General features: G+C 56.9%; 1 protein-coding gene across 1 annotated transcript in view; it reads left to right on the forward strand.

The window, feature by feature from the left end:
• Window positions 1-18708, forward strand: part of NEURL4 (neuralized E3 ubiquitin protein ligase 4) — an 87940-nt gene that overhangs the window by 17869 nt on the left and 51363 nt on the right. The window contains exon 9 of the mRNA XM_066588684.1: window positions 1241-1403. Within this exon, the coding sequence (XP_066444781.1) occupies window positions 1241-1403 (163 nt within the window). The remainder of the gene's footprint in view (window positions 1-1240; window positions 1404-18708) is intronic.

Consider the following 18708-nt stretch of genomic DNA (forward strand, 5'->3'; position numbering starts at 1 on the left):
GGTTCATCCGACACTAAGCCGGGGAGCGGGGTTCATCCGACACAAAGCCATGGAGCGGGGTTCATCCGACACAAAGCCATGGAGCGGGGTTCATCCGACACAAAGCCATGGAGCGGGGTTCATCCGACACAAAGCCATGGAGCGGGGTTCATCCGACACAAAGCCATGGAGCGGGATTCATCCGACACAAAGCCATGGAGCGGGGTTCATCCGACACAAAGCCATGGAGCGGGGTTCATCCGACACTAAGCCGGGGAGCGGGGTTCATCCGACACAAAGCCATGGAGCGGGGTTCATCCGACACAAAGCCGGGGAGCGGGGTTCATCCGACACAAAGCCGGGGAGCGGGGTTCATCCGACACAAAGCCGGGGAGCGGGGTTCATCCGACACAAAGCCATGGAGCGGGGTTCATCCGACACAAAGCCATGGAGCGGGGTTCATCCGACACACAGCCATGGAGCGGGGTTCATCCGACACAAAGCCGGGGAGCGGGGTTCATCCGACACTAAGCCATGGAGCGGGGTTCATCCGACACAAAGCCATGGAGCGGGGTTCATCCGACACAAAGCCATGGAGCGGGGTTCATCCGACACAAAGCCATGGAGCGGGGTTCATCCGACACAAAGCCATGGAGCGGGGTTCATCCGACACAAAGCCGGGGAGCGGGGTTCATCCGACACAAAGCCGGGGAGCGGGGTTCATCCGACACAAAGCCATGGAGCGGGGTTCATCCGACACAAAGCCATGGAGCGGGGTTCATCTGACACAAAGCCGGGGAGCGGGGTTCATCCGACACAAAGCCATGGAGCGGGGTTCATCCGACACTAAGCCGGGGAGCGGGGTTCATCCGACACTAAGCCATGGAGCGGGGTTCATCCGACACTAAGCCATGGAGCGGGGTTCATCCGACACAAAGCCGGGGAGCGGGGTTCATCCGACACAAAGCCATGGAGCGGGGTTCATCCGACACAAAGCCATGGAGCGGGGTTCATCTGACACAAAGCCGGGGAGCGGGGTTCATCCGACACAAAGCCATGGAGCGGGGTTCATCCGACACAAAGCCGGGGAGCGGGGTTCATCCGACACTCGGGCAGGTTTATTAGTAAACCAAAGCGATACAAATGGAATCCTCAGTGGACGGACTGTAAGAGCTTCTCCCTTCCAGAAACCCTCCCCATGCCCGTCAGTATCCACATTATGTTGGTGAGGAGGCACTGAATGCTTCATCTTCTCTTTTAGGCCGGGGACACTGTGGGGGTGGTGCGGCGGGAGGATGGCACGCTCAACTTCTTTGTTAATGGAGTAGCTCAGGGTGTGGCCGCATGGAACGTTCCCCCCAATGTGTTTGCCGTGGTGGATCTGTATGGTCAAGCAGCACAAGCCACCATCGTTGATGAAGCCGGTAAGTGATCCCTATGGGCGTAGGCGGGTAGCTCCGTCAGGGGTGCTCCTCCTGCTGGAAGGAAAAGGGGGCAAAAAATGGGCCTTGGATAAAGTGTATTTTGTACAGAAACTACAATGTGTGCGGCCCAACAGGTCGGCGTAATCACCCGGGACAGCGGTGTGTAAACTGATGGAGGGCTGTTACCTCGGGGGCATGAGGCTGAACATTGCGGGAACTCTTGGATTTGGAGTGACGCGTGATAATACATGCCAGACGGATCACACGTTCCATTTCCAACGTTGTGATCCGCAGTGTCACATGTGTACCGGGAACACGTCCTAGGAGGCATTACCCCCACATGTGTGCAGGGAACACGTTCTAGAAGGCATCACCCCCACATGTGTACGTCCTAGGAGGCATCACCCCCACATGTGTACCGGGAACACGTCCTAGGAGGCATTACCCCCACATGTGTACCGGGAACACGTCCTAGGAGGCATCACCCCCACATGTGTACCAGGAACACGCCCTAGAAGGCATTACCCCCACATGTGTGCAGGGAACACGTTCTAGAAGGCATCACCCCCACATGTGTACCAGGAACACGTCCTAGGAGGCATTACCCCCACAAGTGTACGTCCTAGGAGGCATTACCCCCACATGTGTACCGGGAACACGTCCTAGGAGGCATCACCCCCACATGTGTACCGGGAACACGTCCTAGGAGGCATTACCCCCACATGTGTACCGGGAACACGTCCTAGGAGGCATCACCCCCACATGTGTACCGGGAACACGTCCTAGGAGGCATCACCCCCACATGTGTACCAGAAACACGCCCTAGAAGGCATTACCCCCACATGTGTGCAGGGAACACGTTCTAGAAGGCATCACCCCCACATGTGTACCAGGAACACGTCCTAGGAGGCATTACCCCCACATGTGTACTGGGAACACGTCCTAGCAGGCATTACCCCCACATGTGTACCGGGAACACGTCCTAGCAGGCATTACCCCCACATGTGTACCGGGAACACGTCCTAGCAGGCATTACCCCCACATGTGTACCGGGAACACGTCCTAGCAGGCATTACCCCCACATGTGTACCGGGAACACGTCCTAGCAGGCATTACCCCCACATGTGTACCGGGAACACGCCCTAGGAGGCATTACCCCCACATGTGTACCGGGAACACGTCCTAGAAGGCATTACCCCCACATGTGTACGTCCTAGGGGGCATCACCCCCACATGTGTACCGGGAACACGTCCCAGGAGGCATTACCCCCACATGTGTACCGGGAACACGTCCTAGGAGGCATTACCCCCACATGTGTACAGGGAACACGTCCTGGAGGCATTACCCCCACATGTGTACCGGGAACACGTCCTAGGAGGCATCACCCCCACATGTGTACCGGGAACACGTCCTAGGAGGCATCACCCCCACATGTGTACCGGGAACACGTCCTAGGAGGCATCACCCCCACATGTGTACCAGGAACACGCCCTAGAAGGCATTACCCCCACATGTGTGCAGGGAACACGTTCTAGAAGGCATCACCCCCACATGTGTACCGGGAACACGCCCTAGAAGGCATTACCCCCACATGTGTACCGGGAACACGTCCCAGGAGGCATTACCCCCACATGTGTACCGGGAACAAGTCCTAGGAGGCATCACCCCCACATGTGTACGTCCTAGGAGGCATTACCCCCACAGGTGTACGTCCTAGGAGGCATTACCCCCACATGTGTACTGGGAACACGTCCTGGAGGCATCACCCCCACATGTGTACTGGGAACACGTCCTAGCAGGCATTACCCCCACATGTGTACCGGGAACACGTCCTAGCAGGCATTACCCCCACATGTGTACCGGGAACACGTCCTAGCAGGCATTACCCCCACATGTGTACCGGGAACACGTCCTAGCAGGCATTACCCCCACATGTGTACCGGGAACACGTCCTAGCAGGCATTACCCCCACATGTGTACCGGGAACACGTCCTAGCAGGCATTACCCCCACATGTGTACCGGGAACACGCCCTAGGAGGCATTACCCCCACATGTGTACCGGGAACACGTCCTAGAAGGCATTACCCCCACATGTGTACGTCCTAGGAGGCATCACCCCCACATGTGTACCGGGAACACGTCCTGGAGGCATCACCCCCACATGTGTACAGGGAACACGTCCCAGGAGGCATTACCCCCACATGTGTACCGGGAACACGTCCTAGCAGGCATTACCCCCACATGTGTACCGGGAACACGTCCTAGGAGGCATTACCCCCACATGTGTACAGGGAACACGTCCTGGAGGCATTACCCCCACATGTGTACCGGGAACACGTCCTAGGAGGCATTACCCCCACATGTGTACCGGGAACACGTCCTGGAGGCATCACCCCCACATGTGTACTGGGAACACGTCCTAGCAGGCATTACCCCCACATGTGTACCGGGAAGACGTCCTAGGAGGCATCACCCCCACATGTGTACCGGGAAGACGTCCTAGGAGGCATCACCCCCACATGTGTACCGGGAACACGTCCTGGAGGCATCACCCCCACATGTGTACAGGGAACACGTCCTAGCAGGCATTACCCCCACATGTGTACAGGGAACACGTCCTAGCAGGCATTACCCCCACATGTGTACCGGGAACACGTCCTAGCAGGCATTACCCCCACATGTGTACCGGGAACACGTCCTAGCAGGCATTACCCCCACATGTGTACCGGGAACACGCCCTAGGAGGCATTACCCCCACATGTGTACAGGGAACACCTCCTAGAAGGCATTACCCCCACATGTGTACCGGGAACACGTCCTAGGAGGCATCACCCCCACGTGTACCGGGAACACGTCCTAGGAGGCATTACCCCCACATGTGTACCGGGAACACGTCCTAGGAGGCATTACCCCCACATGTGTACCGGGAACACGTCCTAGGAGGCATTACCCCCACATGTGTACCGGGAACACGTCCTGGAGGCATCACCCCCACATGTGTACAGGGAATACGTCCTAGAAGGCATCACCCCCACATGTGTACAGGGAACACGTCCTAGAAGGCATTACCCCCACATGTGTACCGAGAACACGTCCTAGGAGGCATCACCCCCACATGTGTACAGGGAACACGTCCTAGAAGGCATTACCCCCACATGTGTACCGGGAACACGTCCTAGGAGGCATTACCCCCACGTGTACCGGGAACACGTCCTAGGAGGCATTACCCCCACGTGTACCGGGAACACGTCCTAGCAGGCATTACCCCCACATGTGTACCGGGAACGCGCCCTAGGAGGCATTACCCCCACATGTGTACAGGGAACATGTCCTAGGAGGCATTACCCCCACATGTGTACCGGGAACACGTCCTAGGAGGCATTACCCCCACATGTGTACCGGGAACGCGTCCTAGAAGGCATTACCCCCACATGTGTACCGAGAACACGTCCTAGGAGGCATAAGCCCCACATGTGTACAGGGAACACGTCCTAGAAGGCATTACCCCCACATGTGTACCGGGAACACGTCCTAGGAGGCATTACCCCCACGTGTACCGGGAACACGTCCTAGCAGGCATTACCCCCACATGTGTACCGGGAACGCGTCCTAGGAGGCATTACCCCCACATGTGTACAGGGAACACGTCCTAGGAGGCATTACCGCCACATGTGTACAGGGAACACGTCCTAGGAGGCATCACCCCCACATGTGTACCGGGAACACGTCCTAGGAGGCATCACCCCCACATGTGTACCGGGAACACGTCCTAGGAGGCATCACCCCCACATGTGTACCGGGAACACGTCCTAGGAGGCATCACCCCCACATGTGTACCGGGAACACGCCCTAGAAGGCATTACCCCCACATGTGTACCGGGAACACGTCCTAGGAGGCATTACCCCCACATGTGTACAGGGAACACGTCCTAGGAGGCATTACCCCCACATGTGTACCGGGAACACGTCCTAGGAGGCATTACCCCCACATGTGTACAGGGAACACGTCCTAGGAGGCATTACCCCCACATGTGTACAGGGAACACGTCCTAGGAGGCATCACCCCCACATGTGTACCGGGAACACGTCCTAGGAGGCATTACCCCCACATGTGTACAGGGAACACGTCCTAGGAGGCATTACCCCCACATGTGTACAGGGAACACGTCCTAGGAGGCATTACCCCCACATGTGTACCGGGAACACGTCCTAGGAGGCATTACCCCCACATGTGTACAGGGAACACGTCCTAGGAGGCATTACCCCCACATGTGTACAGGGAACACGTCCTAGGAGGCATTACCCGCACATGTGTACCGGGAACACGTCTTAGGAGGCATCAGCCCCACATGTGTACAGGGAACACGTCCTAGGAGGCATCAGCCCCACATGTGTACAGGGAACACGTCCTAGGAGGCATCAGCCCCACATGTGTACAGGGAACACGTCCTAGGAGGCATCAGCCCCACATGTGTACAGGGAACATGTCCTAGGAGGCATTACCCACACATGTGTACAGGGAACACGTCCTAGGAGGCATTACCCGCACATGTGTACCGGGAACACGTCCTAGGAGGCATCACCCCCACATGTGTACCGGGAACACGTCCTGGAGGCATTACCCCCACATGTGTACCGGGAACACGTCGTAGGAGGCATCACCCCCACATGTGTACCGGGAACACGTCCTTGAGGCATCACCCCCACATGTGTACAGGGAACACGTCCTTGAGGCATCACCCCCACATGTGTACAGGGAACACGTCCTAGAAGGCATTACCCCCACATGTGTACAGGGAACACGTCCTAGGAGGCATTACCCCCACGTGTACCGGGAACACGTCCTAGCAGGCATTACCCCCACATGTGTACCGGGAACGCGCCCTAGGAGGCATTACCCCCACATGTGTACGTCCTAGGAGGCATCACCCCCACATGTGTACCGGGAACACGTCCTAGGGAGGCATTACCCCCACATGTGTACAGGGAACACGTCCTAGGAGGCATTACCCCCACATGTGTACCGGGAACACGTCCTACGAGGCATCACCCCCACATGTGTACCGGGAACACGTCCTACAAGGCATCACCCCCACATCTGTACCGGGAACACGACCTAGAAGGCATCACCCCCACATGTGTACCGGGAACACGTCCTAAAAGGCATTACTCCCACATGTGTACCGGGAACACGCCCTAGAAGGCATTACCCCCACATGTGTACCGGGAACACGCCCTAGAAGGCATTACCCCCACATGTGTACCGGGAACACGTCCTAGAAGGCATTACCCCCACATGTGTACCGGGAACACGTCCTAGAAGGCATTACCCCCACATGTGTACCGGAAATACGTCCTAGAAAGCATCACCCCCACATGTGTACAGGGAACACGTCCTAGGAGGCATTACCCCCACATGTGTACGTTCTAGTAGGCATCACCCCCACATGTGTACCGGGAACACGTCCTAGTAGGCATCACCCCCACATGTGTACCGGGAACACGTCCTAGTAGGCATCACCCCCACATGTGTACCGGGAACACGTCCTAGGAGGCATTACCCCCACATGTGTACAGGGAACACGCCCTAGCAGGCGTCACCCCCACATGTGTACAGGTACACGTCCTAGGAGGTATTACCACCACATCTGTACCGGGAACACGTCCTAGAAGGAATCAGCCCCACATGTGTACCGGGAACATGTCCTAGGAGGCATCACCCCCACATGTGTACCGGGAACACGTCCTAGCAGGCATTACCCCCACATGTGTACCGGGAACACGTCCTAGGAGGCATTACCCCCACATGTGTACCGGGAACACGTCCTAGCAGGCATTACCCGCACATGTGTACCAGGAACACGCCCTAGAAGGCATTACCCCCACATGTGTACCGGGAACACGTCCTAGGAGGCATTACCCCCACATGTGTACAGGGAACATGTCCTAGGAGGCATTACCCCCACATGTGTACAGGGAACACGTCCTAGGAGGCATTACCCCCACATGTGTACAGGGAACACGTCCTAGGGGGCATCACCCCCACATGTGTACCGGGAACACGTCCTAGGAGGCATCACCCCCACATGTGTACCGGGAACACGTCCTAGGAGGCATCACCCCCACATGTGTACCGGGAACACGTCCTAGGAGGCATTACCCCCACATGTGTACCGGGAACACGTCCTAGGAGGCATCAGCCCCACATGTGTACAGGGAACACGTCCTAGGAGGCATCAGCCCCACATGTGTACAGGGAACCTGCCTAGGAGGCATTACCCCCACATGTGTACAGGGAACACGTCCTAGGAGGCATTACCCGCACATGTGTACCGGGAACACGTCTTAGGAGGCATAAGCCCCACATGTGTACAGGGAACACGTCCTAGGAGGCATCAGCCCCACATGTGTACAGGGAACACGTCCTAGGAGGCATCAGCCCCACATGTGTACAGGGAACACGTCCTAGGAGGCATCAGCCCCACATGTGTACAGGGAACATGTCCTAGGAGGCATTACCCGCACATGTGTACCGGGAACACGTCCTAGGAGGCATCACCCCCACATGTGTACCGGGAACACGTCCTGGAGGCATTACCCCCACATGTGTACCGGGAACACGTCGTAGGAGGCATCACCCCCACATGTGTACCGGGAACACGTCCTTGAGGCATCACCCCCACATGTGTACAGGGAACACGTCCTTGAGGCATCACCCCCACATGTGTACAGGGAACACGTCCTAGAAGGCATTACCCCCACATGTGTACAGGGAACACGTCCTAGGAGGCATTACCCCCACGTGTACCGGGAACACGTCCTAGCAGGCATTACCCCCACATGTGTACCGGGAACGCGCCCTAGGAGGCATTACCCCCACATGTGTACGTCCTAGGAGGCATCACCCCCACATGTGTACCGGGAACACGTCCTAGGGAGGCATTACCCCCACATGTGTACAGGGAACACGTCCTAGGAGGCATTACCCCCACATGTGTACAGGGAACACGTCCTAGGAGGCATCACCCCCACATGTGTACCGGGAACACGTCCTACAAGGCATCACCCCCACATGTGTACCGGGAACACGTCCTACAAGGCATCACCCCCACATCTGTACCGGGAACACGACCTAGAAGGCATCACCCCCACATGTGTACCGGGAACACGTCCTAAAAGGCATTACTCCCACATGTGTACCGGGAACACGCCCTAGAAGGCATTACCCCCACATGTGTACCGGGAACACGCCCTAGAAGGCATTACCCCCACATGTGTACCGGGAACACGTCCTAGAAGGCATTACCCCCACATGTGTACCGGAAATACGTCCTAGAAAGCATCACCCCCACATGTGTACAGGGAACACGTCCTAGGAGGCATTACCCCCACATGTGTACGTCCTAGTAGGCATCACCCCCACATGTGTACCGGGAACACGTCCTAGTAGGCATCACCCCCACATGTGTACCGGGAACACGTCCTAGTAGGCATCACCCCCACATGTGTACCGGGAACACGTCCTAGGAGGCATTACCCCCACATGTGTACAGGGAACACGCCCTAGCAGGCGTCACCCCCACATGTGTACAGGTACACGTCCTAGGAGGTATTACCACCACATCTGTACCGGGAACACGTCCTAGAAGGAATCACCCCCACATGTGTACCGGGAACATGTCCTAGGAGGCATCACCCCCACATGTGTACCGGGAACACGTCCTAGCAGGCATTACCCCCACATGTGTACCGGGAACACGTCCTAGGAGGCATTACCCCCACATGTGTACCGGGAACACGTCCTAGCAGGCATTACCCCCACATGTGTACCGGAACACGTCCTAGCAGGCATTACCCCCACATGTGTACAGGGAACACGTCCTAGGAGGCATTACCCCTACATGTGTACCGGGAACACGTCCTAGGAGGCATTACCCCCTCATGTGTACCGGGAACACGTCCTAGGAGGCATTACCCCCTCGTGTACCGGGAACACGTCCTAGGAGGCATTACCCCCACATGTGTACCGGGAACACGTCCTAGGAGGCATTACCCCCACATGTGTACAGGGAACACGTCCTAGGAGGCATTACCCCCACATGTGTACCGGGAACACGTCCTAGGAGGCATCACCCCCACATGTGTACCGGGAACACGTCCTAGGAGGCATTACCCCCACATGTGTACCGGGAACACGTCCTAGGAGGCATTACCCCCACATGTGTACAGGGAACATGTCCGAGGAGGCATTACCCCCACATGTGTACAGGGAACATGTCCGAGGAGGCATTACCCCCACATGTGTACCGGGAACACGTCCTAGGAGGCATTACCCCCACATGTGTACAGGGAACACGTCCTAGGAGGCATTACCCCCACATGTGTACAGGGAACACGTCCTAGGAGGCATCACCCCCACATGTGTAACGGGAACACGTCCTAGGAGGCATCACCCCCACATGTGTACCGGGAACACGTCCTAGGAGGCATCACCCCCACATGTGTACCGGGAACACGTCCTAGGAGGCATCACCCCCACATGTGTACCGGGAACACGTCCTAGGAGGCATCACCCCCACGTGTACCGGGAACACGTCCTAGGAGGCATCACCCCCACATGTGTACCGGGAACACGTCCTAGGAGGCATCACCCCCACATGTGTACTGGGAACACGTCCTAGAGGCATCACCCCCACATGTGTACTGGGAACACGTCCTAGCAGGCATCACCCCCACATGTGTACAGGGAACACGCCCTAGGAGGCATCACCCCCACATGTGTACCGGGAACACGTCCTGGAGGCATCACACCCACATGTGTACAGGGAACACGTCCTAGCAGGCATCACCCCCACATGTGTACAGGGAACACGCCCTAGGAGGCATCACCCCCACATGTGTACCGGGAACACGCCCTAGAAGGCATCACCCCCACATGTGTACCGGGAACACGTCCTAGGAGGCATCACCCCCACATGTGTACCGGGAACACGTCCTAGGAGGCATTACCCCCACATGTGTACAGGGAACATGTCCTAGGAGGCATTACCCCCACATGTGTACTGGGAACACGTCCTAGGAGGCATCACCCCCACATGTGTACTGGGAACACGTCCTAGAGGCATCACCCCCACATGTGTACTGGGAACACGTCCTAGCAGGCATCACCCCCACATGTGTACAGGGAACACGCCCTAGGAGGCATCACCCCCACATGTGTACCGGGAACACGTCCTGGAGGCATCACACCCACATGTGTACAGGGAACACGCCCTAGCAGGCATCACCCCCACATGTGTACAGGGAACACGCCCTAGGAGGCATCACCCCCACATGTGTACCGGGAACACGCCCTAGAAGGCATCACCCCCACATGTGTACCGGGAACACGTCCTAGGAGGCATTACCCCCACATGTGTACGTCCTAGTAGGCATCACCCCCACATGTGTACCGGGAACACGTCCTGGAGGCATCACCCCCACATGTGTACAGGGAACACGTCCTAGCAGGCATCACCCCCACATGTGTACAGGGAACACGCCCTAGGAAGCATCACCCCCACATGTGTACCGGGAACACGCCCTAGAAGGCATCACCCGCACATGTGTACCGGGAACACGTCCTAGGAGGCATTACCCCCACATGTGTACGTCCTAGTAGGCATCACCCCCACATGTGTACCGGGAACACGCCCTAGGAGGCATCACCCCCACATGTGTATCGGGAACACGTCCTGGAGGCATCACCCCCACATGTGTACCGGGAACACGCCCTAGGAGGCATCACCCCCACATGTGTATCGGGAACACGTCCTGGAGGCATCACCCCCACAATTGTTTAACCCTTTAGGAGACGTACAAATGTCACATTAATTATCAGCATTTTGAGGAACGCTTTGTTTTCCTGCACCAAGTTTGCAGCAGCTCCTAGGTGTCAGAATGGTAGATCCCCCACAAATGACCCCATTGTGAACACGGCCCCCCTTACTGCACTCACTGGGGGGTCCGGAGGATTTTGACCCCACTGTTTTTTTTCAGGAATTAATGCAATTTAGAGGAGAAACAATAAAATTTCATTTATTTGCAAATCTGTCATTTTAAAGACCTATTTTTTCCTATAGTTTACATGAAAATGAGGATTTCCCCCGATAATGGATCCCCCTGTGTGTCCCGTGTTCAGAGACATCCCCATTGTGGCCCTAATCTTCTGTCTGGGTGCACAACGGGGCCCAAAATAAAGGAAGCAGCAGCCGGGGGCTCTCAGAGCAGAGATTCAGCTTGAAGGCCTTTAGACCCCATCGCCCAGTTGTAGAGCCATTGAGCGGCCAAAACCATAGAGGACCCCCACAAATGACCCCATTGTGAAAACTAGCCCCCTTAACGCACTCATCTAGGGCCGTGCTGCGGATTCTGACCCCTTAACGCACTCATCTAGGGGTGTGCTGCGGATTCTGACCCCTTAACGCACTCATCTAGGGCTGTGCTGCGGATTCTGACCCCTTAACGCACTCATCTAGGGCCGTGCTGCGGATTCTGACCCCTTAACGCACTCATCTAGGGCTGTGCTGCGGATTCTGACCCCTTAACGCACTCATCTAGGGCCGCGCTGCGGATTCTGACCCCTTAACGCACTCATCTAGGGCCGCGCTGCGGATTCTGACCCCTTAACGCACTCATCTAGGGCCGTGCTGCGGATTCTGACCCCTTAACGCACTCATCTAGGGCTGTGCTGCGGATTCTGACCCCTTAACGCACTCATCTAGGGCTGTGCTGCGGATTCTGACCCCTTAACGCACTCATCTAGGGCTGTGCTGCGGATTCTGACCCCTTAACGCACTCATCTAGGGCCGTGCTGCGGATTCTGACCCCTTAACGCACTCATCTAGGGCCGTGCTGCGGATTCTGACCCCTAACGCACTCATCTAGGGCCGTGCTGCGGATTCTGACCCCTTAACGCACTCATCTAGGGCTGTGCTGCGGATTCTGACCCCTTAACGCACTCATCTAGAATTGTGCTGCGGATTCTGACCCCTTAACGCACTCATCTAGGGCTGTGCTGCGGATTCTGACCCCTTAACGCACTCATCTAGGGCTGTGCTGCGGATTCTGACCCCTTAACGCACTCATCTAGGGCTGTGCTGCGGATTCTGACCCCTTAACGCACTCATCTAGGGCTGTGCTGCGGATTCTGACCCCTTAACGCACTCATCTAGGGCTGTGCTGCGGATTCTGACCCCTTAACGCACTCATCTAGGGCTGTGCTGCGGATTCTGACCCCTTAACGCACTCATCTAGGGCTGTGCTGCGGATTCTGACCCCTTAACGCACTCATCTAGGGCTGTGCTGCGGATTCTGACCCCTTAACGCACTCATCTAGGGCTGTGCTGCGGATTCTGACCCCTTAACGCACTCATCTAGAATTGTGCTGCGGATTCTGACCCCTTAACGCACTCATCTAGGGCCGCGCTGCGGATTCTGACCCCTTAACGCACTCATCTAGGGCTGTGCTGCGGATTCTGACCCCTTAACGCACTCATCTAGGGCTGTGCTGCGGATTCTGACCCCTTAACGCACTCATCTAGGGCTGTGCTGCGGATTCTGACCCCTTAACGCACTCATCTAGGGCTGTGCTGCGGATTCTGACCCCTTAACGCACTCATCTAGGGCTGTGCTGCGGATTCTGACCCCTTAACGCACTCATCTAGGGCTGCGCTGCGGATTCTGACCCCTTAACGCACTCATCTAGGGCTGTGCTGCGGATTCTGACCCCTTAACGCACTCATCTAGGGCTGTGCTGCGGATTCTGACCCCTTAACGCACTCATCTAGGGCTGTGCTGCGGATTCTGGCCCCTTAACGCACTCATCTAGGGGTGTGCTGCGGATTCTGACCCCTTAACGCACTCATCTAGAATTGTGCTGCGGATTCTGACCCCTTAACGCACTCATCTAGGGCTGTGCTGCGGATTCTGACCCCTTAACGCACTCATCTAGGGCCGTGCTGCGGATTCTGACCCCTTAACGCACTCATCTAGGGCTGTGCTGCGGATTCTGACCCCTTAACGCACTCATCTAGGGCTGTGCTGCGGATTCTGACCCCTTAACGCACTCATCTAGGGCTGTGCTGCGGATTCTGACCCCTTAACGCACTCATCTAGGGCCGTGCTGCGGATTCTGACCCCTTAACGCACTCATCTAGGGCCGTGCTGCGGATTCTGACCCCTTAACGCACTCATCTAGGGCCGTGCTGCGGATTCTGACCCCTTAACGCACTCATCTAGGGCTGTGCTGCGGATTCTGACCCCTTAACGCACTCATCTAGGGCTGCGCTGCGGATTCTGACCCCTTAACGCACTCATCTAGGGCCGTGCTGCGGATTCTGACCCCTTAACGCACTCATCTAGGGCCGTGCTGCGGATTCTGACCCCTTAACGCACTCATCTAGGGCTGCGCTGCGGATTCTGACCCCTTAACGCACTCATCTAGGGCTGTGCTGCGGATTCTGACCCCTTAACGCACTCATCTAGGGCTGTGCTGCGGATTCTGACCCCTTAACGCACTCATCTAGGGCTGTGCTGCGGATTCTGACCCCTTAACGCACTCATCTAGGGCCGCGCTGCGGATTCTGACCCCTTAACGCACTCATCTAGGGCCGTGCTGCGGATTCTGACCCCTTAACGCACTCATCTAGGGCCGTGCTGCGGATTCTGACCCCTTAACGCACTCATCTAGGGCCGTGCTGCGGATTCTGACCCCTTAACGCACTCATCTAGGGCTGTGCTGCGGATTCTGACCCCTTAACGCACTCATCTAGGGCTGTGCTGCGGATTCTGACCCCTTAACGCACTCATCTAGGGGTGTGCTGCGGATTCTGACCCCTTAACGCACTCATCTAGGGCTGTGCTGCGGATTCTGACCCCTTAACGCACTCATCTAGGGCTGTGCTGCGGATTCTGACCCCTTAACGCACTCATCTAGGGCTGTGCTGCGGATTCTGACCCCTTAACGCACTCATCTAGGGGTGTGCTGCGGATTCTGACCCCTTAACGCACTCATCTAGGGGTGTGCTGCGGATTCTGACCCCTTAACGCACTCATCTAGGGCTGTGCTGCGGATTCTGACCCCTTAACGCACTCATCTAGGGCTGTGCTGCGGATTCTGACCCCTTAACGCACTCATCTAGGGCTGTGCTGCGGATTCTGACCCCTTAACGCACTCATCTAGGGGTGTGCTGCGGATTCTGACCCCTTAACGCACTCATCTAGGGCCGTGCTGCGGATTCTGACCCCTTAACGCACTCATCTAGGGCTGTGCTGCGGATTCTGACCCCTTAACGCACTCATCTAGGGCTGTGCTGCGGATTCTGACCCCTTAACGCACTCATCCAGGGCTGTGCTGCGGATTCTGACCCCTTAACGCACTCATCCAAAGCTGTGCTGCGGATTCTGACCCCTTAACGCACTCATCTAGGGCTGTGCTGCGGATTCTGACCCCTTAACGCACTCATCTAGGGCTGTGCTGCGGATTCTGACCCCGTAACGCACTCATCTAGGGCTGTGCTGCGGATTCTGACCCCTTAACGCACTCATCTAGGGCCGTGCTGCGGATTCTGACCCCTTAACGCACTCATCTAGGGCCGTGCTGCGGATTCTGACCCCTTAACGCACTCATCTAGGGCTGTGCTGCGGATTCTGACCCCTTAACGCACTCATCTAGGGCTGTGCTGCGGATTCTGACCCCTTAACGCACTCATCTAGGGCTGTGCTGCGGATTCTGACCCCTTAACGCACTCATCTAGGGCTGTGCTGCGGATTCTGACCCCTTAACGCACTCATCTAGGGCTGTGCTGCGGATTCTGACCCCTTAACGCACTCATCTAGGGCTGTGCTGCGGATTCTGACCCCTTAACGCACTCATCTAGGGCTGTGCTGCGGATTCTGACCCCTTAGCGCACTCATCTAGGGCTGTGCTGCGGATTCTGACCCCTTAACGCACTCATCTAGGGCTGTGCTGCGGCTTCTGACCCCTTAACGCACTCATCTAGGGCTGTGCTGCGGATTCTGACCCCTTAACGCACTCATCTAGGGCTGTGCTGCGGATTCTGACCCCTTAACGCACTCATCTAGGGCTGTGCTGCGGATTCTGACCCCTTAACGCACTCATCTAGGGCCGCGCTGCGGATTCTGACCCCTTAACGCACTCATCTAGGGCCGCGCTGCGGATTCTGACCCCTTAACGCACTCATCTAGGGCCGCGCTGCGGATTCTGACCCCTTAACGCACTCATCTAGGGCTGTGCTGCGGATTCTGACCCCTTAACGCACTCATCTAGGGCTGTGCTGCGGATTCTGACCCCTTAACGCACTCATCTAGGGCTGTGCTGCGGATTCTGACCCCTTAACGCACTCATCTAGGGCCGCGCTGCGGATTCTGACCCCTTAACGCACTCATCTAGGGCCGTGCTGCGGATTCTGACCCCTTAACGCACTCATCTAGGGCTGTGCTGCGGATTCTGACCCCTTAACGCACTCATCTAGGGCTGTGCTGCGGATTCTGACCCCTTAACGCACTCATCTAGGGCTGTGCTGCGGATTCTGACCCCTTAACGCACTCATCTAGGGCTGTGCTGCGGATATTGACCCCTTAACGCACTCATCTAGGGCTGTGCTGCGGATTCTGACCCCTTAACGCACTCATCTAGGGCTGTGCTGCGGATTCTGACCCCTTAACGCACTCATCTAGGGGTGTGCTGCGGATTCTGACCCCTTAACGCACTCATCTAGGGGTGTGCTGCGGATTCTGACCCCTTAACGCACTCATCTAGGGCTGTGCTGCGGATTCTGACCCCTTAACGCACTCATCTAGGGCTGTGCTGCGGATTCTGACCCCTTAACGCACTCATCTAGGGCTGTGCTGCGGATTCTGACCCCTTAACGCACTCATCTAGGGCTGTGCTGCGGATTCTGACCCCTTAACGCACTCATCTAGGGGTGTGCTGCGGATTCTGACCCCTTAACGCACTCATCTAGGGCTGTGCTGCGGATTCTGACCCCTTAACGCACTCATCTAGGGCTGTGCTGCGGATTCTGACCCCTTAACGCACTCATCTAGGGCTGTGCTGCGGATTCTGACCCCTTAACGCACTCATCTAGGGCTGTGCTGCGGATTCTGACCCCTTAACGCACTCATCCAGGGCTGTGCTGCGGATTCTGACCCCTTAACGCACTCATCTAAAGCTGTGCTGCGGATTCTGACCCCTTAACGCACTCATCTAGGGCTGTGCTGCGGATTCTGACCCCTTAACGCACTCATCTAGGGCTGCGCTGCGGATTCTGACCCCTTAACGCACTCATCTAGGGCTGTGCTGCGGATTCTGACCCCTTAACGCACTCATCTAGGGCCGTGCTGCGGATTCTGACCCCTTAACGCACTCATCTAGGGCCGTGCTGCGGATTCTGACCCCTTAACGCACTCATCTAGGGCCGTGCTGCGGATTCTGACCCCTTAACGCACTCATCTAGGGCTGTGCTGCGGATTCTGACCCCTTAACGCACTCATCTAGGGCTGTGCTGCGGATTCTGACCCCTTAACGCACTCATCTAGGGCTGTGCTGCGGATTCTGACCCCTTAACGCACTCATCTAGGGCTGTGCTGCGGATTCTGACCCCTTAACGCACTCATCTAGGGCTGTGCTGCGGATTCTGACCCCTTAACGCACTCATCTAGGGCTGTGCTGCGGATTCTGACCCCTTAACGCACTCATCTAGGGCTGTGCTGCGGATTCTGACCCCTTAACGCACTCATCTAGGGCTGTGCTGCGGATTCTGACCCCTTAACGCACTCATCTAGGGCTGTGCTGCGGATTCTGACCCCTTAACGCACTCATCTAGGGCTGTGCTGCGGATTCTGACCCCTTAACGCACTCATCTAGGGCTGTGCTGCGGATTCTGACCCCTTAACGCACTCATCTAGGGCTGTGCTGCGGATTCTGACCCCTTAACGCACTCATCTAGGGCTGTGCTGCGGATTCTGACCCCTTAACGCACTCATCTAGGGCTGTGCTGCGGATTCTGACCCCTTAACGCACTCATCTAGGGCTGTGCTGCGGATTCTGACCCCTTAACGCACTCATCTAGGGCTGTGCTGCGGATTCTGACCCCTTAACGCACTCATCTAGGGCTGTGCTGCGGATTCTGACCCCTTAACGCACTCATCTAGGGCTGTGCTGCGGATTCTGACCCCTTAACGCACTCATCTAGGGCTGTGCTGCGGATTCTGACCCCTTAACGCACTCATCTAGGGCTGTGCTGCGGATTCTGACCCCTTAACGCACTCATCTAGGGCTGCGCTGCGGATTCTGACCCCTTAACGCACTCATCTACGGCCGCGCTGCGGATTCTGACCCCTTAACGCACTCATCTAGGGCCGTGCTGCGGATTCTGACCCCTTAACGCACTCATCTAGGGCTGTGCTGCGGATTCTGACCCCTTAACGCACTCATCTAGGGCTGTGCTGCGGATTCTGACCCCTTAACGCACTCATCTAGGGCTGTGCTGCGGATTCTGACCCCTTAACGCACTCATCTAGGGCCGCGCTGCGGATTCTGACCCCTTAACGCACTCATCTAGGGCTGTGCTGCGGATTCTGACCCCTTAACGCTCTCATCTAGGGCTGTGCTGCGGATTCTGACCCCTTAACGCACTCATCTAGGGCCGTGCTGCGGATTCTGACCCCTTAACGCACTCATCTAGGGCCGTGCTGCGGATTCTGCCCCCTTATCGCACTCATCTAGGGACGTGCTGCGGATTCTGACCCCTTAACGCACTCATCTAGGGCCGTGCTGCGGATTCTGACCCCTTAACGCACTCATCTAGGGCTGTGCTGCGGATTCTGACCCCTTAACGCTCTCATCTAGGGCTGTGCTGCGGATTCTGACCCCTTAACGCACTCATCTAGGGCTGTGCTGCGGATTCTGACCCCTTAACGCACTCATCTAGGGCTGTGCTGCGGATTCTGACCCCTTAACGCACTCATCTAGGGCTGTGCTGCGGATTCTGACCCCTTAACGCACTCATCTAGGGCCGTGCTGCGGATTCTGACCCCTTAACGCACTCATCTAGGGCCGTGCTGCGGATTCTGACCCCTTAACGCACTCATCTAGGGCTGTGCTGCGGATATTGACCCCTTAACGCACTCATCTAGGGCTGTGCTGCGGATTCTGACCCCTTAACGCACTCATCTAGGGCTGCGCTGCGGATTCTGACCCCTTAACGCACTCATCTAGGGCTGTGCTGCGGATTCTGACC

Source organism: Eleutherodactylus coqui, unplaced genomic scaffold, assembly GCF_035609145.1.
Source record: "Eleutherodactylus coqui strain aEleCoq1 unplaced genomic scaffold, aEleCoq1.hap1 HAP1_SCAFFOLD_158, whole genome shotgun sequence".
NCBI lineage: Eukaryota > Metazoa > Chordata > Amphibia > Anura > Eleutherodactylidae > Eleutherodactylus > Eleutherodactylus coqui.